Genomic DNA, 25,139 nt, shown 5'->3' with positions numbered 1-25,139 from the left:
CCGAAAGATCATACAACACGACTGAACAAATTCGATCACTAGACGTCAGCGAAGATCCGTCACGTCGACTGCCGTACAGCCACTTCCCTGCACTTCCCACACGTTCCCACCACCGCAAACTTCTAACTTCCAACGCGATAATCATCGACTTTACCGTCAACCGCTATCGATTCACGAATCTCGCAGTTAAAGCGCTAACGTTCGATTAGTCGATAGCGTGTCACATTGCCAACGTTAAATAATGTGAATGCCGTCGTTTATATATATATATATAATTATACATACACACACGCGCAAACACACACACACACACACACACACACTCACATACATCACTCACATATGCAGGTCCGTACTTGAGATAGTTTTGTGCCCTGGCGAAAATAAAAATTGGAATGCAAATCGAGAAAAGAAGAATAAAAGGAGAATAACAAATCGTAAATAAAGTTTCTATATACAAGACGAAAATTAAGACAACAAAATGTAAAAGAGATGTAAACATCTTTTCTTACGTTCACGTTTAATTGTACTCTCCTCTTATGTTCAATTTAATGCAACAAACTTTATTAATAGTTAAATATTCGTAAACAAATTAAGCTTGAAATTTTAAGTTTACGAATTACAGAAGTTTTTCGAAAATTGAAATTGAAACAGGAAATTCCAGAAATTGCAATTTCAAAAATTCAATCCTGCCTTATTTTAAATATTTTTAGGATAACTTCAATCACAAACTCCGACTAATAATATATTTGATTAATGATTAATTTATCATTATATTATAAATAAAATTTTTTTATACATCAAGTAAAACGTTATATATTTTATGTCATTTTAAATTACTAGAAAATAATATTATTTGCTTAACTTTATTATGTTAATTTTTGCTCGTTATTATAGTTTATTATAGTTATAATTGTCTTTACACATTGCTTTGCAACTATAAGTTATAATATCACTTAAAAAATTATTTTGTTAAGAATTCATGAAACGAAATATTCATCAAATATATCGAACATCATAATTTTTTTCTAAAATGACTATAATTATTTTACTTAATTATTGATCTTATAATAATTATTTTGAGATAGGACTTCTAAATTTAATATTACATTTATTTTATTTCAAAATATTTGAAATATTTATTAATATGGATAAAATACAATATTAATTTTAATTTGTAGACAAAAAATTAATAGATTATAGGGGATATACTGAAATAAAAATTTTGCTATAAGTAATTTTGTTGACTGAAATATTCATCAATTATAAGGCTCTTATGACGATATTGTTATGTATTGTCGTTACGCAAATAATTATTATTTCACACTTGTAAAAAAGCTATATGCAACAAAAATATAACGACAAATTGTTATAGAAAGTTAAAAGTTATAAAATAGAGACCTAATAAATGTTCTACTAACATAGATTAACTTTAATCTTGGTTTAACTTACTTTTATTTTTTTTTTAGTTTTAAAAATTAAAAAAGAATAACGGATAAATTAAAGTTAATCTATATATATATATATACATTGGGTATTGCTATTTACTTAATGACGTAACGTGAGTCAACACAAAACATTCTATTTTTCTCGATTTTCAGAGAGACAACAAATTTAGAACGACACTTATATCGATTTATATCTTCAAATGGACATAAATTGATTAGAATTTAGTGGCAGCTGATCTCATTTTCATAAACTTTTTCTGCAATTTCTTTATTCGCAATATCACTTGTCAATGGCTTTTCATTTGATGACACAAATCGACACAAGACGTCATAAGTGTCATTCTATCTTTGTCATTCTCTTAATGCCAAGAAAGATAGAACGATATGACGACTTGTGTCGACTTGGTCATCAAATGGAAAGTACCCATTAATGTCATGTGAATGAGGCTTAATGATAACTTTAGTAAAACCTAACCTAACCTAAAATCGCATCGATCAGGTGCAACAACGCGTTGCGTGAGGTAGACAGTTTTACAATTTTCGTTTCGTTGCCAATTTGTCAATTGGCAACCAATTCCCATAGTGACGTATATTTATTCCCTTAAAGCGACGTTAATTGTAATTATAGAGGTAAGGGCGAATCTAAACGAATGAGGTGTTTGATCTCCTGACGTTTGTCATGAATTGTTAATCACTACCTGCATTTCAGTAAAATAGATCAATTATTATCGAACCTCTTTTGTTATATTTATGCCTCGGACACGTGTTATCTTAACGCTAAAATATAGCACATTCGCTATTTCGTTTCTTATCGATAGCTATTGTTATACCAAACATTCGGTTTAAAAGAAATAATAAAATAGTTTAAACGATATTCTCAATTTTACAATTGTATCAAAATTAGCAGAATATTATGATACGATTAACTATATTAAAATAAGTAGTTGACAAGAGACTATTTCATATAATAAAATCTCTAAATGCAGCCCAGATTGAACAAATTATTATAATGTTAAAATGACTGACTCCAAAATGAATGTTAAAAATAATTTTTCAATCATTTCCGATTCATTTAATGTCATTATCCTGAGTTAATTGTTGTTCTGCTTGGGAATGAAGTAATGTAATTGATTTGGCAATGAAATAGTACATAAATATTAAATAGTACATAAATATTTAAAAAATAACGTGGCGATATTTTATTATTTAATTGGTAAAAATGTTTATATATTTTTATATTTAATTTTATTAATTTTATTTAAATATATCACTTTTAGTATGCTAAGCGGCCGAATTTCTATCAGACATTGCTAATTGTAATAACAAAGTGGATGCTGCATGAATTCGCGTAATACTAATTATCATAAGAATAACTGATCGATTCAATCCACGTCCGATATCCATCAGCAAGATTTTTGTAGAAAGAAAGATACATTATCCAAAGTTCTCAGAACGTAAGTTTTCTCTGTCAGATTCCGGACGTCGCGGACAATAATAATGGACATCGGACATCGGACGCGATTCGAATGTATTCATAAATAAATTGAACGTTAACGCTAACACGTGCAAGACTAAAGCGCCGAGGCATAATCAAGCGTAATGATCTCTTTAGCTCAATAGAATGGGTATAGTTTCCAGTACAAAAAGGACCATCATGCCGTCGACGCGAGACCTCGTCAAAGAATTGATCGCCAAGGATTCGGTCGTCATATTCTCCAAGACGTACTGTCCTTATTGTAAAATGGCCAAGGAGGTATCTATATGCTCTCTGTTTAATATTAGATTATAAACGAAACAACTACGTCACGTGACAAATGGTCTATATAGATATAGATCGCTGTATTGAATTTGTTGATTGACATATACGGCTTCAAAAATTAAAGAAATACCTTCTGATATTCTTAGTATCTTTAAAAATTAATCAAGTTTTATTCTCCCTGCAATTTTCAATCTGACGTCTCAGCTGTTTAAGTACTGTTAAGTCAACATTGCAATTTTTTGTGAGTCTATTAAATGTTATATATATTCTTATATTAAAAATTGCCCTTTTTATACTAATTTGCAATTTGTTGAAAAAATTATGTCGCGTTTTCTGCACTGCGATATGTAAATTTAAATATAATAATTTATTATTTACATTATTTATTATTAATTATAAAATAAGAGAATTTTAGTGATAAATTATTAATTTATAATTTATTTGTTTTAATCAATTTCTTTAAATTTTGGTGTAGGTATTTGACTCGTTGCAGAAGTCGTACACAGCGATAGAGTTAGATGATAGAGAGGATGCGCAGGAAATACAAGATGTGCTGGGTGAAATAACTGGCGCCAGGTCAGTGCCCAGGGTATTCCTCAACGGAGAATGTTTAGGAGGCGGTACCGACGTAAAGAAATTGTTACAGAGTGGCGAACTTATAAAAAAATTTTGAATTTCCACTGTCGAAGCGTCTTATGATAAATTATGAAAATAATTCGTTCGTAATAAGGAACAAATTATTCTAATAATAAATCAAATATATATCTATGCTGATATAAGAGAGGAAAAAGATATTTTTTGAATGGACTTCCTATATATACATATTCCTATCCTGCTTTCATTGATTGTATTCTTCATTGGAAATAAAGATAAATATAAATGCGTAAACATCAATTAATTTTACTTATTAATCTTACTTTAATTACTTAATTTGTCATTTAAATTTTATTTATAAAAAAGTAGCTTATAAAATGAAGTTATGTTTATTTGATTTAAATTGCAAGTTTCAATTAAATTCCAACTAAAGTTAGAATTTGATTGATTTGTTTACTGATGAATATTTCTTAAGGTAAAAATTACAGGAAAATGCTTAACTATGCTAAATGCTTGCTTAACTTTTCCTTAATCCTTTTCCTAATCCCCAATTTTATTTTCATAAAATAATGAAACTAATAATTCCATTTAATTAACAAAAGCTGTATTATTATTCGAAGAGTGAATTGGTGATTAAGTATTAATTATAGTACGGTCCAAGTTATTCTTAAAAAAACTGTGATTGACAATTTTAATTTATATGTATAGAATATTTGTATAAAAAAATTACTTCAAATTTTAGCGCATTCATCAGTCGAATTACGTAACTTATTACGCTTTATTTTATTATTTTCACGGATAAAAAATTAGCCTTTCCTCAGCTACTCTTTCTGCATTCTCGGTTTCCTCGCTCTTTTCGCAAATCAACGTATCAATCTTGTTGCGGAAAGAATTTATTAGTGCAAATAAAAAAAAATATAAGCTAAAAAAAGGCAAAGTAATCAAGTTCAAAGTCGATACAGTCGACAACACGGGGCACCACGTGTCCACCTCGATGACGGTGGTAGACACGCACACGCCTATCTAAAAATATACCGCAGTTCGGTGAGAGTCGCTCGATCGCGTCGATCCAGAACCGATCGGCCGTGAAGTGAGGAAGAAATGGATCTGACGCGGTATCGCAAAATCATAATTTATGTGCTAACATTTCTGGCGTATGCCTGGTCCGGCTACGGTGCCGGATTATTGACGAATCTACGGGACGCCGTGTTGGCGGCGGAGACGGTTTTCCAAGACCTTTTCGCCAACGCCATAACCGTGGCGAAGAAAATCAAGGATATACATGAAGTATTCGACGCCGCCGTGGAGGAGCACTGCGTCTTCAAGTGTCCTGACGGTGTGTAATCAATGTAATTCCAACGTGCGATATCATCAGCTGTCATCGTCGCGTTATCAGGTTATTCTCCAACGCCGCGATGCTATTGGTCGGTTTCCTCGATCGATTCGCGCGAATCTCTCTTTCTCTATCTTTTAATTGCACTTTCTACACCCTTTCCTTTTGGCCCCGTTTCTTTTTTACGATATTTTTGGAGCATTTGATTATCAATTTTAATTAATGTCCAAAAATCTATTTTTATTAATATATAGATTAACTTTAATCTTGGTTTAATTTATTTTTTTATCTCTTTATAGTTCTATAGTTTTTTATAGTTCTAAAATATTACAAGAAAATAAAGAATAAATATATTATAAACCAAGATTGAAGTTAATTTATATTATAAATTTTTCATTTTTATTTTCTAGTGAACTTTTGGTTCAAGTTTAACTTCACATAATATAAAAATTATTTTTTTTTTAATTATGATAATCACTAAAATTGATAGTTTTAGTAACTTTGAAAATTATTACAAAACTATATTTAAAAAAAAATACAATTTTTATATTATCATAAGGTTAAGCTTAATAATAAATTCATTAGAAAATGAAAAATCAGTCTTAACTGAATCAGTGACTCAATGAATCTTTCTGTGTGTGTGTGTGTGTGTGTGTGTCACGTAATAAAACATTAATAATTTTATTATAAGAAAATAATATAGATATTATTTGATAATTAATCGTTGATTAATTTGATAATCGATGATTAAGTTAATCAGAGATTAGTTGAGATCGCCCCATTAATTTTTGCGTCTATAATTTTGCTACTAAAAATTATTATCCTTTTTGCCATTTTGTTACGCTTTCCGTATCGAGCGTAGAGGTTATGAGGGAAAAAAATTGCGATGAATAAAGAATCTTTTATTTCTCGTGAGCACAAATCATAAACGTGAAACGCGATGATTGATATGGTGCGTCGTGATTGGAGCGGTTGCGATTGAACAAATGGCGCATTATTTAAATCGTTTTCAGGATCCATACCGAAGGCAAACTGGAATCACAAACCTCGAAGTGACGGATGCGGGTCCCTTGGTATTCAGGTCGGTGTGTTTCCCCGAGAGGATAGATAAGTGATAAATGATATGCAATGTTTTTATATGTATAACATTTTTATCGCATTTTGTCAATTAATTGCAATTGAATAAGTGTGCATCGTCATGCATTTATAATTTAATATATAAATTTCTCGATAATTTACAATCTAAGTCGGCAATTAAATTTACAACTTAGTTAGCGCTTGTAATTTAATGTGATCGAGCTTGTAATTTAAATCTAGTTGAATTTGTAATTTAATTTGCAACGTTAACTCGAAGTCTATACATTTTGTAATATTCTTTGGCTTGCAATAATTCTTAATTATATTAATCATACCAAAGCAGAGAACAAAAAATCAAAGATAACATCAAAATAATTATTAAAATTCATTTTTCGATCAATTATTTTAACGTTATTTTGACGTGACCTCCAGTAAACACAAAATAGTAACATAACAACAGTTATAATTTCGTACTCAACGGTAATGTAACTATTGCATAAAATATGTATTATATTACATTTATATAAATACGTTCTCCTTGAAATTATGCAACTTTTAATTGGCATTTTTCCTTCTATTGTTAAAAATAAGCGAGTTATTCAGGTGGCCTGTTTTAGATGCCTCATCCTGTATTTTTGAATGTGAAATCTAGAATGAGATAAATACAATTCTGAACGAAAAAAAATTTGAATCCAATTTTCAAGATTCAAGTTTGGTAAACTGCTTCTAATTATATGGAGGGTAGTGTAGAGTGTATCAAACAAAAGAAAATCACACTTGAAGTTTGAAGATTGCATTCAAATCTTACTTCATTTAAAAATATTTAATAATATTCGAAATTATACCATTGATTTTATATTACTGTTGTTAGTTGGTGTTGACTAGACTGTTGCTCTGTTTGGGTATAATCGTTTCACCTACAAATTATTACAAACATTTGTAGGTGAATCAGGAATACCTTCCACTCGCTGAAATGACAAAGTGCTGCGACGCTCACGACATTTGCTACGACACTTGCAATACGGATAAGGAGAAGTGCGATCTCGAATTCAAAAGATGCCTTTACAAATATTGTGACACGTATCAAACCACCGCCATCAGTATCGTCAACACGTGTAAAACCGCGGCCAAGGCTCTTTTCACGGGAACGATTACGTTGGGTTGCAAGAGCTTCCTCGACGCCCAGAAACAGGCTTGTTACTGTCCCGACAAGTGGAGCAAAAATAAGAAATCGAAGAAAGCGGCGCAGGCCGGAGGAGAATTATAATGTTGCACATATAATATAAAAATAATAAGATGTATTTATACAACAAAATGTAAAATGTTAAATAGAATAGAAATTTGTAAATTTTGGATTTACTAAAAGAATTTTTGTAATGTCGTTCTTCTCATAATTTATAAGCCTAGATTAAATATATGTCAAATTTTGTAAAAGATATAAGTTTCCTGTTATAACTGTAAAATAATCGTTATTAATTAGAAGTTTTGTTAAAGTGAAGATAGAGAATAAGATATGTGCAATATTAAATAATTAATTGAATGATTGAGAATAATTTCCCTTTTGTAATATCAATTCAAGTAATATAATATTAAAATCGTGTTTGTCTTTTGAAAAAACAATGGACGGTCTTTCTGATATAAATGTCAATGTGACAATTGTCCTCGGACAAAATCACCGTGCCGGGACTGGCATGAATAATAAATAATAAATTATCAAGTAACACTAATTGTCGAGACATTTGCTGAGATTTCCGTAAGGTGAAGCGGAAAATGGGAAACGCTAACTCCGCGCCACCTCCCAAAATTCATAAAGGCCAGAAGGAGGGCAAGTAAGATAATTTCTACTTTATGACAGAACTAGTCTTGTATAACTTCGCATTTTTTATTTTTGATTTGTTCTTGGAACAGACTTGTTTAAATTACTCATTTATATTCATTTAAAATTTTTGAAAAAGCGTCAAAAGTGAAGAAAAATATGCACATCATTTTCCTGCAATCTATATCTATACGAAAAAATTTTGCTGATTAAATTCCTTTCTTTTTAATTTATATGTAGTTTTTATAAAAACAAGTTATTTCCTCAACTAATTACTTGTATGAATGTAAAAGCGCAAGAATTGTTTTTGACGTTATAATATAGAATGTAGTGAATGGAACTTATCTTATTACGAGATCAATGGAACACGCAAAAGCATACTTTGCAGTTTTGCCTTTCACGTAGCGTAGATACTGGAAAAGGTAAACAACCCGGAAAGAACGGAAGCAGTAAAGCCACCAGCCAAAGTTCACAGAGCCAAAACGGGTACAAAGTCAGTTCTCGAGCGACAAATCCTTTCATCATTTTCTTTCTGCGACTTCGCAGCAAAAAACCGAATGAGCATGTCACCGTGATAGCGCGAGCTGCGGGTAAATTGTGGTCCCAGATGACTCCCGAACAGAGAAAGAAATATGTAGATCTTGCCAATGAGGAGAAGAAACGACGTCAGGAGAGGAAACGGAAGAGAAAACGATCATCCACACATTCGAGGTAATCCGTGAAAAAGAAATAAAAGTAATGAATAAAAATAATAACGATGATAAATTAGCATAAACTCTAAGTCAAGTGAATTGTTTATGATAAAAGTGGACTAAGTCCATAAAATTATAAGGTTCAAAAAGATGTAATTATATATTCAAATAATGTATCTAGTAAGAAAGTAGAGGAATGTAATTTGTAAAATCTAAGAGAGAGAATATTATATATCTTCCAAGAAACCACATAAATTATGGACTTATTTCACTTTTACTCAGAATCCTTCAAATGCAAGCTAGAGATGTGATCGCATTCCTATGTCCAGGATGAAGTAACAAAGTTTATAAAGGATCTATATCGCGCAAGGAGATCTTACACGCAATACGTCGTCGTATCTGGAAACAATCAAAGATGCAATTACGTATTTTTGATTTCTTTTTTATTTGTTAGTAGTCTTTTTTAGATCTATGTACAATAAATATTGATGTATTTTTATACATTATTAATTATCTTATCATTCAATTACTCTAAGCTAGGCGATCTGCCGTTTTTCTTTCGTTTTATTCGTTTCTCTCGTCTGAAAAAATTAAACTCGTAACGTTTCGTACCATAAATATATTATTTTTTTTGTCGTCACGACCATTCCGCGAAGCGTCGCCCACAACGAGGGAGGGAAATTACGCGATTCGGGGCAATATCTTCGGGGCAACGTATTTCACGCTACCTCCTTCCTCTTTCCTTCACTTCGCGAAGGGAAATCGACGTATGCTTTCTCTCGCGATTTCGATACAAAAAATAATTTCGGCACGAGTCTCGCGACGCTTCGTGGAAGAGCCTGATTGCGCGCTCCGTTATTCTTTCCGAAACTAGAGCTACCCTCTCGCGATATTAGATAATAAAAACATACAGAGAATAATGAATACCGAACGAATGGGTGTGACATCGTATATGTGACAATTAAAATATAACGTATGAATATGTTTTTTTAGAAGTGTGATTTGTGTGTGTGTGTGTGTGTGTGTGTGTGTGTGTGTGCGTGCGCGCGCGCGCGCGTGTGTGTGCGTGCGCGCGCGCGCGTGTGTGTGTGTGTGTGCGTGCGTGTATGTGAGTTTATTTTGTATGTGTTTCATTCATCATCTCCCACAATAGTAATGATTATTAATGATAATAATAATGATAACAATTGATAAAAATTATGTAAACGATGGCGCTGACGATCGAGATTGACGATTTTACACTGGTGAGACGATGTCGGCGGCAATTAAACGACTTCCGTAATAATACAATGAGGATTATCATAGCATTACGCAGTTACCTTTTCTTCTTTATGATACAGTAAAGTACAAGTGTGCCAACTTAAATAACAATGTTTAACAATTGATAATATCAAACAGAATATTATTCGCAAATATATTTATATATATTTATAATATATATATATATAAATACATAAAACGTAACACTGCTGCGGTTCGCGAAGGAATGCCCTACTAAAATAGGTATCCGCATTTTTTTTCTTTTATCCCTCCCTCCCCACTTTTCTTTCTTTCAAATTAGAAATGAAAGAGCGATACCTTGGCCGACCAAAATTAATCCGTCCAAGATAACGTCTAATCTCCCTTTCTTTTTTTTTTATTTAAAATGCACAAGTATGCGAACTTATGCCTTCGAAAATCACCAATCAATAACTATGATTAAATTGTACCTTGTGTGCAATCTTTGTCGACAAGTTAAGAATCAGTTTAATACGAGCCTTCCTCGAGCACGGAGAGGAGAAACATCCCGTTGTCAACGGGCGTGAGTAAAGAGACGAAAAGGTTATATCAATATTAATTATCCTTCCTTATTTCTCTCTTCCTGTTTTTCTGAAATTGAATGTGCAGTTAAAACAGTAATAAGCATATATATTCGCGTAATGATTTTGATTGTACTAGGTACACCGGTCTTTCGCGAATATAATCTGCTGAGTCACGATAAAGAATTAAAATAAGGTTGTGTGCTTGACGAACGGATTACCGAACGTAGATTCTGCTTATAAGTATGTCACAGAGTTATCTTGCGATCTGCACTGTTCACTACGGTTATCGATGTATGCCCTTTGTATTCGCCAATCGCAGCGATTGCAGCACCATCATCTTCGGAGGCTCCGTGGAGCACCTGGATCGGAAAAGAGGATTGTCGCGAATGGATCAGTGTGACGAGAAGAACAAGTCTGGTTCGCGGACAGAGCTGAATGAAGGCAGCGAGTGATCGGGGAAGTACAGTCTGCGGCGTCAATCATATGGTAGAAGATCGAAGATGGGTCGCTGTTGATGATCGTATCGAAGAGAGCATTAACTTGTCGCGCGAAGAAGTTCGTTCATCCGTCCGAATGTCGAGAGAGATTGATCCGATTGGAGTAGGCAATAATCGGTGGCTAGCGCGGCCTCATGGAGCTGTTGAGGGGTTGCATGAGACCACCATTGATGTAACCGTGGTACGTAGTGTAAACAGCCGCCGGATTTTGTTGATGCGGGTCCTGCGGATATGGTGCTGGTACGTTCACCACGCCGACTGGTAGCTGGCTCGCCTGATTCATAAAGCCACCAAGCTGCGCTGCTTGATTCATATAACCGGTCGCTGGTTGCGCTACCCGGTAACTATACTGAGCGGCTGCCATGAGATTCGTATTGAGGGCAACATTCGGGCTGACGCGGCTCGCCGCACTTTGCATCTGTGGGCAGGTACCGCTCGGATCGAGAGTCTGCCGGTAGAGACTCTCGCTGGGATACGGCTGCGTGAGCGATGGCATATTGTTCGCGGACGAACGCGAGGTGGATCGGCTAGGCGGTCCGGGCGTGCCAGGAGGCACTGTGTTGACATTGTAACAATAATTTTTTGCATAACCCAAGGGTCCAACTTGAGGTGGCGTTGGTAGCTGCCGCGATGTCTGCGGTGGTGTCATAGTATGTGGGATGGGTGGCGGCGGTGTGAGGTTCATCGCCGGTGGCGGTGTGGGTGGTATCATTTCGAGACCGTTGGTCAATTGTTGCAATTTCGCCAGACTGCACGAATTGGTGGTTTGATGACTACCACCTGAAGTGGAGAGTGGAGTTGGCGCTGGGGTATGCGAATGTGGCGGCATCGGGGGATTTGTTTGTATATAGAAATTCGTGGCGGTGGTGCAAGGTGTCGGCGCACCAGAACGGCCGCTGCGATGTTGGATCACAGCATAGGTATTCTGTGGGAAACCTTGCGAACCCGCTACTGCCATGTAATTGCCTTGCGAAATCACTGCCATGTTGTGCGAATGCGCAGCGTGCGGGGTGTGCGAATGCGGATGTACTGCCGGTGGTACACTCATCGACGATGGCGATTGTTGATATTGCGGTGGCATCGCAATGTGCGCCGTGTGTGCCACGGATACATTGCTGTGACTGGTCTGCGACGTCACAGCGCTGTGCTGAGAAGTCTGGGTGGTATGAGCCGGTGGAGTGACTCGATGTGACCTACTACTCTGTTGCGTCGACCTGGATCTATGTGTGGTCTGTGAACCGCTGGCGCGCTTGCTATGTGATTGATGAGATTGAGTTTGCTGTTGTTGAGGCTGTGGCTGTTGCTGATGCGTAGATTGTTGTTGTTGTTGCGACTGCGCAGATTGAGATTGACTGTGCGCCATACTTTGACTCTGCGCTTGCTGTGCCAACGATAATTGCATCGGTTGTGGCGTATGTGATTGGGGCAACGGCTGAGGCGTATGGCTTGGTGGCAATGGTTGCGGACTCTGCGTAGGTATACTTTGCGGCGTGTGCGATTGTGGCATCGGTTGCGGCGTGTGGCTCTGCGGAAGTGGTTGTGGGCTCTGAGTCGGGATGCTCTGCGGAGTACGTGGTTGCTGGAGGGATTGCGGGGTATGTGGCTGATGCATCGGATGGATGCTCGGATGATGAGTCGGCGGTGTATGCTGCGGCATCGAGCAATCGGCGTATTGCACTTGCTGCGGCATATTCACTGACACCGATGACGTAACAGGCGTTGTAATCTGCATGGCGACTGAGATCGGTACGTTTGCAGGCGGCGGAATAGACGGTAAAGCACTGGGAGGTCTCTCCACGCTATTTTGCGATGCAAGATCACTGGCTATGGAAGTGGGCGATTCCAGGCCCAATTGACTCACATCCAGATCACACTGACTATAATGCAACGAGTGCACAGAATTAGTCGTCGAGTCCGGAGTGTAGACTCCCATAGATGGCAAATCTGGTTGCGACGGTGGTGTTCTCTTCACTGAGCCTGGATTCTCAAGATGCGGCGTGGTTTTACCGCTCTCAGGCGAATGCTGTTTCAGTTCCTCCGTTTGAGTTTGTAATTGCAAGGTTGTATCCTGATGTTCTACTGTGGGCAACGGTTTCTCCTGCGGTGTAAGAGGCTCGGCTTCTGATGTCACCACTGCGTTGATGAGAGTGTATGTGTCTTTCTTTTCTATGGGTAAAAGTTCCATTTTCGGTCGCGACAGATCAATCTTGACATCTTTCGGCATTTCATTAACGAGTTCCTCTTTAAGTGGGCTATTGCTATCATCATCATCCTTCTTCAGCATAATGCTGCTCTCCGATTTTTCGACTTCCTCCTCTTTTGGTGAAACAACTGGTTCAGGTACTGATTTCGATGCCTCCGGACTGCAAACTGGGCGCTTGTCAATCTCGGAGTCCTTATCACATTCGTTTAAAGTTTCAGTCTGATCGTCGCCGACCGTTGGTGTTAAATCCGCTGCTTCCACTTTCTGCGAACTTTCGTCGTTGTCTTTTTCCTGAATCTTGTTATCCGCCTTCTCGTTCTCACACGATTCTTTCACGGGGTTCTCCGTGCTGGGCGAGGCCAATTGCATTACTGGTTTAGGCGTTGGTGCAGTTATTTCTTCCTCTTCCCCTTCATCCTCATCGCCGCCCTCATATTCGCCGGAACTCGCAGATACTACTTCCGTTTCTGTGGGAACGGGCAAACCATTGTCCTCCGCGCTCTCCTCGCTCTTATTATCGCTGTTACCAGAGTGCTTCGTGGACGGTGACTCTGGCACAGATGGCTGTTTATCTCGAACGGGAGAGCTCTTCATCGATTCAGGCGGTGGAGACAATGAAGGTGGCGGTATCACAGGACTTTCGGCTCTATTCTTCGTGTTGGGAGATTCAGGCGTGAGTTGCGGCATCTTTAGAGCTTCCATCGTTTTACTTCTACTCCGCCTAGATAATGGAGAGTTCTTAATATCCCGCGCTTCCTCTTTACCATTACACTGCGTCGCATCCTCCAGAGCTTTCTTTTCTTTTGCCTGCAACTTAGTTTGTCTGCTGGTAACTTTCAACAAAATATCGTCCACTTTGCATTGTTTCTTTGCCAGTTTAGGTGGACTCGACACGGAATCTAACTTAGGAGGTGTTTTTCTAGTGTCCACCAAAGTTTCTTTCAGAGATTCTCTTTCTTTTGCTTTATTATCCCTCTCTTTTACTTTATTCTTTTCTTTCTCGCGTTCTCGTTCATTTTCTCGCTCTTTCTCCTTTTCCTTTTCTTTTTCTCTTAGAGATTCTCGCGTCCTTTTCCTACTACTGACTTCCACTTTTTCTTCCTCAGCCTCAATTTTCTCGGAATGTTTTCGTTTTCTTAAAGGTGTGATGATTGATTCGGACATAAGCGTCTTAGGTGGTCTGATCCTTCTTCTCGACATCGTCATTATTGGCGTTGATTTCGGCGGTGTCGTCGGAGTTACATTTCTTGCCGAACCAAGGGCGCGCGCGTTTCTTGGTGTAGACGTTGCATTTTTAGCGTCTGTTTCCGCGCGAGAATCTTTCCGATTCTCTGTGCTCTCGATGTTACGGCTTTCCCTTATGGATTCTTTTGGTTCTCTCAACTCTTTCTTAATCTCCTTCGTATCTTTAACATCCTTCTCTTCTTTGGATACGTCCTTGTGAGATGCTGCAGTTTTTTGCGAAGCCTTCGGTTTCACAGATGTTGATTTCAAAGGTGTCGATTTCGAAGATGTTGATTTCAAAGATGTCGATTTTAAAGGTGTTGATTTCCTTTGGCTTGCTCTTCTAGCCCGAGATTTCTTCTTTATCTTCACTCTTTGTATCTTCTCGACAACAGCTGGCATAGGTTTAGGCTCAACTGCAGGAGACATTTCCGAGCCAGTGTCACCGTTCTCCTCCTGGTTCTGATACGGATTAGGGATCTGCGTGACTAACGGTATCCATCTGAGACAGTCGGCGTCCAGTTTGATGCGCAAACTCTTTCGTACTTTCGCCATGTGAGCATCTACCTTGCTCCAATCGACTACCACAGCCACTTTACTAGTATTCACATCTCCTGGTAAATGAACCGACCTTATAAATCCAAGCAATTGCATTGCTGTGGCGATATCATGTGCTGATACGCCGGTTTCCTTCGTGATATCGCCCAGCTTGATCTCAGTATCGTTCCGATGCGTGTCCAGGTATTCGAGCACTACGCTTTTCCAGAAGGAATGATACGACACTCGACCGAGGTCCGAAAGCGGTTTCTCCGGTGTTCCCGGGAGGCCCTCGACCTTGGATAACAGGTAACTGAATTCTATGAGAAACCTGCCAAAACCTTGTCGTTGATACTGCGGCAGAGTCATAATGCAAGATACGTTGTACCTTTGAGCCGGACAGTGTTTCTCCTTGCTAAAATAACCTACTAAATGACAGCCGTGTTTGTCGTTTTTGGTCATAGCATAAAAGAGAAACGGCTCGACGTCATAGTACAGAGTCTTGTGATCCAAAAATAATTTCGCCAGTAAACACAGATTTTGACAATATATTTTGTTTACGTTACCATCGATCTAAAATATAAAAATATTCTTTTTAGTTTCGTTAATGAAAGAAAAGCTGTAAAATATCTATTATAGTACGTACCTCAAATACGGATAATCCATCGCACCTATAAATTTCGGTGGCGGGTGGATGCCTCCACTGACATTTGTCCATGTGCCTGTCCAGCACAGCCCGGCTTTTTGTGTACTTAAGACAAAACTCGCAAAAGAACAATTTTGGTAATCGCGCATATTCTTGAGGAAACGGACTCGAATACCATGTCTCTACTTCATACCGACCGAATACTATCGCGGCAGGATTTCGTGGTGCGTTACCGGATGCATTCGACGTGTTAATACACAATGATTGTTCATTCTCGTCGTTGCTAACTGTCAGCCGAGCCCTCTCACGAGCCTCTTTGATGAGATCCACGTCTTTCTGTGTGACTCCTGGGGGTAAAGTTTGGGGTACAACTGGCTCTTCTGTAAAATGAAGAAAAATGATTACGAGTGTTAATTGAATTCGTTTAGCGACCTGTGCATTTTAATATTATCTTTCTTGAACAATATTTTCTTTTTTTTTATTATAATCAATTTGATAAAAAAATCAGTCAATATTTAATCATTAATAATTACTTTACGTGATACTGCTACCTACAACTGTAATAGTTTATTGTATGAGAAAAAAATAGAAAAAATGATGTGTCAATGTAAAAGAAAGTTAACGAACGAATTCGTAAATAAGAAATGTTATGAGTAAGACACGATAAGTTAAATACATCATATATGCGTAGTTTGAAAATATTATTTTTAAAGTATGTTGATGAAGTGCGCACTGATGCTGCACGTATCAAGATAAAAAATAAAATTACGTTAATATTATAACGATGATTTTTTCTAAATGTACAAAAAGTGAAGGCAATTTTGCTAATATTTATTAGTCGCGATTTAAATATTAATGATTTGAGTAAACTAGATATTCAAAATAACGGAGTATTAGTCACGTTCTGTTGGAGAAATCAGTTGGGGTCAAACATAAAAACAAAGCAAAATTAATCGAACGGCATAGCATGGTGATAATAGCGATCTAATGTAATATGACAAAAGAATGCGAATAATTCATTTGCCGTTAATAATGTGAGTAGTATCCAAAGCAAAGCTGTGGGTTAGATTAGTGGGATGTGTTGGCAGAGTATCAAAGTTGGCTCTTCGACGGCAGGAACTTTCTTGTCTTTTTTCGTGAACAGGTAAGGGGCGGTGGTATATAACAGTGCCTGCTAAGTGTCAGCAGCAGCAGGTAGGCTCCAGTGAATGGTACAAGAGAGCGGCTGAGTAAAATAAGCCACCCAGTGCCGTATTTTTCTTCAGTGCCTGGAAATTATACCTCGGTTTTTGTACAAGGAGGGGAAGAAAAGACAACAAATCGATCACGTAGCGTTTGATTAAGCATTGCACAGTACATAAAATGAGTTTCATCTTACATAAAATGTGCAAGACTGATCACGTGTATGTATTTTCTTGAAAAACAAAATTTCGTAACGTCTCTGTAAATTAACTTGCCGAAATTCAACGAGAGGACTTGTTTTGCGCGATTGAGGTCAGAAATCGTATAAGCTATAATATAAATCGGTCAATTACTCAAAATAAAGAATAGAATCGAAATGTTACAATGAAAAATTAAGGTTTCTCTGTAAAAGTGCGAATGTTATATGTACATGATGTGATACGTTGCAGATGCGACTATTATATATCCTGAATAAGTATCCTGAAAAATGATGACTAAATTTAAAATAATAAATATAGGATGAAGGCCTCTACAAAAGGACGTATTCTTTAAAATTGTTTTAGTATTTCTTGATTTGATAGCCATTTCCAAATGTAGCATGGACAAAGGAAAAAAATGCCAGAGCCAAATAATAATATGATTAATAACATGCAATAACCACAATAGTATCCACAGTGTAAAACAAATGAAAATGAATTCTTTATAAATTCTTCTAATAGAATCTAATGTATGTATCTCCTAATTATTATATTTCTGTACATTTCCTGCAATAAATATACACATTATCATTGGTTTTACACTATGTAGCAGATTAACATCCTGTCAAGAAACCTGATTGTTCGCAATTTGTTTTTAAGATCAATCATATTAAGTTGTAATTAAATTTTATATATATATAAAATATTTTTTTAATTGAACTCTCTAGGTAATTTTTATATCTTTACTACACATCGGAACAATCACGTTATCTTGAAAAAAAGTTATGGTTATCAAACGCACGGTCATTAACACCACACTCATCATAACACCACACCGCCAACACATCCACGTGATCGTGAGCTAGGATTAGATTAGAAGGAAGTCTTCATTGCGACATTTTTTAGGGTGCATCGAGGTTAGGAACTTGTGAACGGGTGGGGTAGACTCTTACCCTTCCTGATGGAGCAGGGTGTCGCGCGGGGTGTCGTGGTGGTGTTGGTGGTGGTGGCGCTAGTACAGGTTCGTGGATTGGATTTTGGATTGGGATTTGACTTGATAGGATCAAAACCGAGGCCTGAGAATTTCCCAACGGCGGGTACAGGGTGGCGTATATTCGTATCCGAAACCATTTGTTTTTTTCGTGACTGTTGTTGTTGTTCATGTTTCGATGATGGCGATGATGGATCCGCGGCGCATTTTACAAGTGACGGTGCGTCTCGCATCAATTTTCTCCTCTCATGTTCGTGTCTTTTACTATTCACTGCAGTTTTTACCAGACCCGAGGGCGTCATTCTCGGTAGTTTCTCATTAAACAAACTTAACATACTCTCATCAGAAGGTACAAAGATACCGGGCTTCGGTAATCTCGATATCTCAAAAGTAACTTCAGTCTTTTTGCGATCCTTGAGTTTACTCGTGCCAGTCGAATCGTCTACTTTGTTTCTCTGTGTTCCTTTCGGAATTTTGTTCGTTTTAACAGTATCTTCTACGTTAGGCCTTTTTCTTCGGTCTGGAGCATAATTCGGTGCCGGTGCACCAGCCGATCTTGCCCTGCTATTTGCGGATGCTGAAAAAAAGTGACTCAAGCCATCAAAGAGACCTCTCAATTGGCCGCTTCCGGGCTTGACTTTATTATCCATGCTTGCAACTCCGGTGGCATTGCGTTCGGATTTGTCTTTCTTTTTATTATCTGATAGTGAACTAATAGTGGCTGGCTGTTGTATGTGTAAGCCAAAGGTCGGCGTATCGCCCACATTGAGTTTAGGTAAAGACACGCCAAAAGTGTTGGTAATATTACTGAAGAAAGGCGAGTCTACGTTCAGCTTTGCTGCGGCAGCGGCAAAGCCCCACGGCTTGTCCTCATCGAGGTCACAAGCGAATGGCGCCTTCGTCTTAGGAGAATTAATTCTCCCATCTTGGACGTCGTCCGACGAAGAGGAATCGCTGCTCTCGCTCGAGCTATTGTCTTCTTCATTGTCCTCATCATCATCTTCATCGCTACTGTTACTGCCCTCTGAACTCTCACTACTATTATCAGCCTCGCTGCTGCTGCTGCTGCTGCTGCTGCTGCTACTAGATACGCGCGACGTTCCGATTTTCTTCGGGTTCGCGGCACCGCCCCGAGTTGACCTAATGTTAACATTCCGCGAGGGTCTAGATTTATCACCGCCCCCCACCCGCTTCAATTTATTGTGCTCAGCATTAAATGCGCTCAATCTAAAGAATTTTTGTTTCTCCTTAGAAATCCTGTCGTTCTTTTCCTCGAGCAGCCTACCCTGGCCTGCGAGTGGGGTGGGGGGTTGTGGTAAAGGAGAGGAAATCATAGGTGGTTGACGAGGGGAGACAACACCCGCATTACCGTCCGAGCTGCTGTCAACCTGAGCCACTACCGCATTGCCTTTCTTGCCTGGAGTTGTGTTCGCCAAGCTCTTTCTGGATACCATCGATCTGTAAAGAAATAACCAACAATATGTATATTAATCCTGTCATATAAAATCATATTACAATACGATTGTATTTTTTATCTCAAAGTCGAAAATATTACTTGTCACGAGGCAATATGAGTGAAAGAGAGCATTTGTTAATCAAATACATATAAACTATACACACTTTCGATTCTCGCGTAACTTGCTGAGCCTTTTCCTCGCGCTAGTCGGCGTGTCATCGATCGAATTCACATCTTGAGCCTTGCCTCGTTTACCATCTTCCTTGGTGACCGGCGTGTGTGCTGTTTGACAATGCCGACATTTCCAGGGTGCTTTGATTTTTTTATCAAGGGCAGGCTCGATGCAAGCGGGATGGTAACACTTGACGCAATCGGCGCACTTGACGAGATAATTTTGCGACTCCCGTTCTAGCTCGCAGCCGGCACAGGTTGGCGAACAACCGTCGCAGGACCAAGTTATACCTCGATCGACGAGTATCGAAAGCTCCGGTGGCGCACAAGAATTATGTAGAGCCGCACCACAAACGCAGCACCTGCTTAATTTTTCGTTGGCGTTCCGCTTGCTATTATTGTTGTTACCAGCCATTGTGGCGCCGAGGCACTCTCTGCATATTGGCAAAGGAGCCGGCAACTACAAGAAACGAACAGAAATCGATAAATTGATAAAATAAAAATATCCAAATAAAAGTATCTAAGTAATTATAACATAACATAGCGTACAATATTAGAATTTATAGAATTTATGTTATTTTCAGCTTTATGTACATACATACACACACACGCGCGCGCGCGCGCGCGCACGCACACACACGTAAAATTGATATTATGTTATTGAGAATTTTTCTTGTCATCTGGAAGAGGAAAATCCTATAAAATATAAATTTAAACAGTGAAACTTCCGTAGCCTTCACACGCCAGCTGCATATCAGCCTTCATATATCGGCGGCTCGATACCATCTATCATTGCGTATTGCATATATAAAAGACGAGTGAGTCCCGGCGCGGAACATAATTATTCATTTAGATGGCAGTAACGCAGAAATACTGGCTAGACACGACGGTACTCTTATGCTTCAGAAGGGTGCATCTTATTAAGAGCGTGTTGCGCCAACCATGCAGCGTTTCTTTCAAAATTATCGCTACGCAGGTAGCGATAATTTTGAAAGAAACGCTCATTCACACACAAATATTCTTTACATTCAAGGAAGTAATATTCTCACGTTTTAATCCTATGTTTTAGTCCTATATTTAGAATTATTTCTAAGCTTGCAACAAATTGGAGTTATTCATATTATATATGTATAATTAAATATATAAATTTAATACAATTATACAATTAAATTAAAATTAGTCATAATACGTATAAGATAAACCAATATTAAAATCAATATTAAAAGAATCAATATTAAAATGCCCCTTAGCTTCCAAAAATTTAAAGAAATATTTAACTTGTTAATATATTGTGAATTTTGATTCTTCAAAGGATAAAGAAAATTTTCCATCTCTCAACAAACAAATAAACTCTCTTTGAAAAAGGTTTCGTAGAGTAATATTTTTTTTAAACATTTGCTCGTTATAAAGGAGAGGCAGTAATCTGATGCAAATGCACGTACAGGGCTGTTGTTTTCTTTAGTTAAGAAGACGGAACGAAATTAGAGAGAAAGTGTATGCGGGCAAACACAGCCTCCGTTTCTCGCACCAGCCGCTGCGACCTGTTGCGCGATTGGACGACTCGCTGTATCGGCGCTTTTACGCGTGCATCCGCAAATGCTTCACGCGCCAACGTCGTCCGTTAATTTCATTCCGCATCGAAGTCGCGCGAAACATACTTCAGGTTATCGCGATTTAGAGCAGTATTATTTTATCGTGTGCTACAAACATCGACCCGATGGACATTCAAATTAGTTTAATCGCGAAACAAGGACCAACAGTTTTATTTCTCTTCTAAAATCACATGTCTTTAAATGTGAACAATAAGACCGAAGCACAGAAGATCTTTTATTTCATGGAAAGAAAGGAAATGAAGAACTTCAATTAATTCATTTTCTTATGTATTATGCAAGATTCTGTGCTCCCACAATAGAAACTGTTCACTTCAAAATTATTTTTTTCATCTCGCTATTTATCAGGTAGGACATCCGTCATGAAAGTCTTGATATGCATATTTCTACGAATTTAATTTAATCTCGGTTCGGTATTATCAAGAGCTTGATAGTAATACATTTCAGAATATTTCCTCGATGACTTATAATATGAGAAATCGTAGAGTCTAAGGTCCAGTTTCTCCAATAGTAAGATTAATTTTAATCTCGATTTAACTTACTGTTTATGTTTATCTAATGCTACTTTCTATTAATGCAGATTAACTTTAATCTCAGTTCAATTTATTCTTTATCTTCTTCTAATCCTCAGAACTAGAAAAACATAAAGAGATAGTTGCGTTAGAATTAAACTACACCGAATTAAAATTAAATTATATTGATAGAAACGGGCATGATTTTTAGAATTAGAAATAGATAGAATTAAATTAAGTAAATTGAATCAAGATTAAAGTTAATATTACATTGATGGAGGCGGGCCTAAATAAACAAAATTCTATTTCATTGGATCACTAAGAATCAATGACTTTCTAAGAGGTATTTAGGTTCTCTATTCTATAATTCATAATGACATAACGTTACATTGTCGTTGTACAAGTGTTGTACATGATAAAAAAAGCTACGAAACAATAATATAACAATAGCATTAACTGTCGTTAACAGTTACAGAATAGAGGCCTTAATTCGGACTCGGGCGACGGATTTATTTTTTTCCGTACAGGCTGACGAGGGCTGACGTCGCTGACGAGCGTCGCGATCGACCTGGGCGGCGGGTCTCGCCCGCTGCAGTGTAATTTTCAAAATGGTCGTTCTCGCAAAACAGCGCGCGGTCAACGATCGATCGTCTCAGCGGCCGGCGATTTGCGGTGTAACGACGAGGCAGCGGGGAAAAAAAAGCGCGGGAAATGAACCGCCGAGCGTACGGCGCCTATGGTTCGACCCCCGCGCGCCAGGGGTAACCCACCCACCTGATGCACGATGGGGACGATGGGGACGTATATCGGTGGGACCCGCGTCGGCGCGCCGCGATTTTTCGCGCTCGAAACACGGTGGGAGAAAGAAAGGGAGCGCGATTCCGCGGTGGAGGATCAATAAAAGAGAAACGTTATACAAAACGAGTCCGCCGGAAGTCGTCCGAGATAGCCCATCGTCCCGTCCCGGCGCGATCTCGACCTTTCTGCCTCCCCTTCCCGCCCGTTCTCCAGCTATCCTCTCCCCTCACCGCGCAATCGTCCCACTCCAGCGATCGCCAACCGACATTCCCAACATCGCCGGAACGTGGGCACTACGGCGTGACCCGGCGCAATACTTTTCCAGCTTTGAATGTTCTCGTTTGCGCGCGAACCGAGCGACGCGTAACGCGAGTGACGCGGTGGGAAGAGATTCACGATTAGATTCGACGAGTACGCCAATGTCATCTATGTACGCGTCTCATCCTCAATCTGATTTGAACAGTTTACTCCGATTATTCGAGGAATTTTGTGTTGATCGCGTAAACAATTTGTCACTGGTTTATAAATCGTACTAAACTTAGATTAACTTTAATCTCAGGTCAATTTACTTTGTCTTTTTCTAATCCTAAAAAAAAAAGATAAACAGTGAATTAAACTGAGATTAATCAGTAATATTGGTGGAACCAATATTATTGATCTTAGAGATTTAAAAACTGGAGTGCAAAACGTCAAAATCTTACAGAATCACCAGAGAATTTGATAAATGCCTGCGTCCGTATTTATAGCGATATTTATTTGATGATGAATTATTCTATATTACATTCTGATTATCTCATTGCGATAACGTCGCTCGGTTGCGATCACAACACAACATCGAGGAAGCTAAATTTACTCGAGTACTTGAGGGTATTCGGTTTATTATATGTTCGAGCTATAAAATCGTAAAAAATATTCATAAAACTGTTGCTGCGATTTATGATATCAAAAATAAAATCATAATTATACGAAGCTAAGAACCTAAATTAATAAATTATTATTTCCTTCTAGCTGGTACTAATGTCAAGTAAATTCAATCGGAATTAACTCTTTTACCTAACTTTAACCTTAACTGAAATTATTCTCCAAGAATCCTAGGACTAATAGTTCTGTTATACAATTCTGAAATAAATTGTTAAGTAAATTGTTTAATTAGATTGTGAATAATTTCAGTTAGTGATTAGACCATGGATATAGAATATATATATAATAGACTAAGCATTACAATAGTCAAACGCGCAGTAAAAATACTGCTGTAAAAATACTATATAGAAGACCTGTTTGTTTTGTTTTACATCTCATTGATAATTTTGTCTCCCACTGGAATTTAATCACCAAAGAGATGCCAACAAGAGAGATAAAACAGAAAGTACTACCTCTCATTCTACAGCAGGCATGCATTTGACTGCTCCATTCTGTCTGTTCGCGTTGCTTAAGATTCCCCAAAATTTTTATACTTAAAATGAGATAAATATATTATATATTCGAGTATTAAAGAGAGAGAAAGCAAAGATGCTGAGTGCAAAAAGTGCAAACAACGCAAACAGGTTTTATGTATTGCTAGATTAGACAGAAAAGAATTATTCATGCAAGAAACCAGCGTTATTCAATGTTTATGAAAACTTTCTATCTTCTAATAGATCGTATCGTCAGAGAATACGTAGAGTATAGAGAGCTATAAAGCTGTAATTCAGCCGACATCTCCGTCGGTAATTTTGGCGAGTCACAAGACGTGTTTTCCACAGAATGACTCATTATCGAATGCACGACTTATAAGCTAGTCGAAGTGACTCACCTTGGGTACGGGCGGTTCCCCGCCATCGCTGTATCTTTTGCCATGTGGCCTGTCCGTTTGTCGAAAGAGCTTGCCATCTTGAACTACTAGTCCTCGTTCAACAGCTCGCTTGGCGGAAAGTTTGAGGGAGATTCTAAGATCACCCTCGGCATTCTCCTCGACGGCGTGACTCTGCCTAATATATCTCTCAAGACTTCTCAAGCTCGATCCGTCGCGTTCGCCGAGTTCGCGTACAGCCTTGCTCAAGATCTTGCTGAGATCTGCTGATTTGGTGACCGTGAGCTTCTTGGATTGGACAATACCTGGATCCTTATACGAGGATTGACCCTTGTTGAAAATTTTGAGTACATCGCCGCGCTTGACGGCGATTTCCAAGTGTTCGGCGATATCCTCCTCGTGATAATAATGATGCTGGCGTATAGCGTGACATATTCGCTCGACGCTCGGTCGCTGTTTCTGACTGCGTATCTTTCGGATCGCATCTAGAAACCAGGTTGACCATGTCTCGGGCGTCTCGGGCTCGTCCATCGCGTCTCCGTCGGCGGCGCGAACGGCGCGGACGGCGACGACGACGACGTCGTCGACGAAGACGAAGTCACGGCCGGTGCTTCCTTTTCCCCCCTTCCTCCTCCTCCTTCTGCCGATAGGCGACGTCGTGATGAACAGCAGATGTTTACATTCTGTTGCAACTCTTCGGTTTCTTCGTCTTGGATGCTAAGCCCCTTCCTCACGTTCTCACCGCAAGCTATTGCGCTGACCCTGAAACAAGAGCACGGTTGAATGGGGTTGCAGAAGTGCGTGG

At 38.3% G+C, this 25,139-nt stretch overlaps 4 protein-coding genes across 5 annotated transcripts; 3 read left to right on the top strand and 1 right to left on the bottom strand.

Annotated features, from left to right (window-relative positions):
* Nucleotides 1-1,936: 1,936 nt before the first annotated feature.
* On the top strand, nucleotides 1,937-3,997 carry LOC105627538 (glutaredoxin-C4-like). 2 transcript variants are annotated; one of them, XM_012208820.1, is made up of 3 exons: nucleotides 1,937-2,078; nucleotides 3,080-3,201; nucleotides 3,683-3,997. In XM_012208820.1, the coding sequence occupies exons 2-3, from the start codon at nucleotides 3,103-3,105 to the stop codon at nucleotides 3,878-3,880; spliced, it is 297 nt and encodes a 98-aa protein (XP_012064210.1). In that variant the 5' UTR covers nucleotides 1,937-2,078; nucleotides 3,080-3,102; the 3' UTR covers nucleotides 3,881-3,997. The 2 variants fall into 2 exon arrangements, with proteins under 2 accessions (XP_012064210.1, XP_012064209.1); XM_012208819.1 differs by lacking the exon at nucleotides 1,937-2,078 and having other exon boundaries at nucleotides 3,070-3,201.
* Nucleotides 3,998-4,902: 905 nt separating this feature from the next.
* On the top strand, nucleotides 4,903-7,478 carry LOC105627537 (group XIIA secretory phospholipase A2). Its single transcript, XM_012208818.1, has 3 exons — nucleotides 4,903-5,137; nucleotides 6,148-6,215; nucleotides 7,155-7,478. The coding sequence occupies exons 1-3, from the start codon at nucleotides 4,903-4,905 to the stop codon at nucleotides 7,476-7,478; spliced, it is 627 nt and encodes a 208-aa protein (XP_012064208.1).
* Nucleotides 7,479-7,981: 503 nt separating this feature from the next.
* LOC105627638 (HMG-box protein STE11-like) lies at nucleotides 7,982-10,973 on the top strand. The gene is made up of 3 exons (XM_012208917.1): nucleotides 7,982-8,040; nucleotides 8,433-8,738; nucleotides 10,841-10,973. The coding sequence occupies exons 1-3, from the start codon at nucleotides 7,982-7,984 to the stop codon at nucleotides 10,971-10,973; spliced, it is 498 nt and encodes a 165-aa protein (XP_012064307.1).
* A 166-nt stretch (nucleotides 10,974-11,139) lies between these two features.
* LOC105627536 (histone acetyltransferase KAT6B-like) lies at nucleotides 11,140-24,865 on the bottom strand. The gene is made up of 5 exons (XM_012208817.1): nucleotides 24,338-24,865; nucleotides 19,619-20,085; nucleotides 17,961-19,456; nucleotides 15,629-16,008; nucleotides 11,140-15,555 (listed from the first exon to the last, which is right to left on the bottom strand). The coding sequence occupies exons 1-5, from the start codon at nucleotides 24,863-24,865 to the stop codon at nucleotides 11,140-11,142; spliced, it is 7,287 nt and encodes a 2,428-aa protein (XP_012064207.1).
* Between the last annotated feature and the right edge of the window lie 274 nt (nucleotides 24,866-25,139).

This window comes from Atta cephalotes (assembly GCF_000143395.1).
Source record: "Atta cephalotes unplaced genomic scaffold scaffold00009, whole genome shotgun sequence".
NCBI lineage: Eukaryota > Metazoa > Arthropoda > Insecta > Hymenoptera > Formicidae > Atta > Atta cephalotes.
This window is presented reverse-complemented; position numbering and strand designations above follow the sequence as displayed.

Excerpts from the sequence above, each read along its gene's own strand:
- LOC105627638 (XM_012208917.1), top strand. The coding sequence starts at position 7,982 with ATGGGAAACGCTAACTCCGCGCCACCTCCCAAAATTCATAAAGGCCAG. Across the intron at positions 8,041-8,432 it reads AAAGGCCAGAAGGAGGGCAA|CGTAGATACTGGAAAAGGTA; the intron begins GTAAGATAATTT and ends CCTTTCACGTAG. Across the intron at positions 8,739-10,840 it reads CGATCATCCACACATTCGAG|CGATTGCAGCACCATCATCT; the intron begins GTAATCCGTGAA and ends CGCCAATCGCAG.
- LOC105627538 (XM_012208819.1), top strand. The coding sequence starts at position 3,070 with ATGGGTATAGTTTCCAGTACAAAAAGGACCATCATGCCGTCGACGCGA. Across the intron at positions 3,202-3,682 it reads ATTGTAAAATGGCCAAGGAG|GTATTTGACTCGTTGCAGAA; the intron begins GTATCTATATGC and ends ATTTTGGTGTAG.
- LOC105627537 (XM_012208818.1), top strand. The coding sequence starts at position 4,903 with ATGGATCTGACGCGGTATCGCAAAATCATAATTTATGTGCTAACATTT. Across the intron at positions 5,138-6,147 it reads CGTCTTCAAGTGTCCTGACG|GATCCATACCGAAGGCAAAC; the intron begins GTGTGTAATCAA and ends AATCGTTTTCAG. Across the intron at positions 6,216-7,154 it reads GCGGGTCCCTTGGTATTCAG|GTGAATCAGGAATACCTTCC; the intron begins GTCGGTGTGTTT and ends AAACATTTGTAG.
- LOC105627536 (XM_012208817.1), bottom strand. The coding sequence starts at position 24,865 with ATGGACGAGCCCGAGACGCCCGAGACATGGTCAACCTGGTTTCTAGAT. Across the intron at positions 16,009-17,960 it reads ACCCTGCTCCATCAGGAAGG|AAGAGCCAGTTGTACCCCAA; the intron begins GTAAGAGTCTAC and ends TTCATTTTACAG. Across the intron at positions 15,556-15,628 it reads ATGGATTATCCGTATTTGAG|ATCGATGGTAACGTAAACAA; the intron begins GTACGTACTATA and ends TTTATATTTTAG.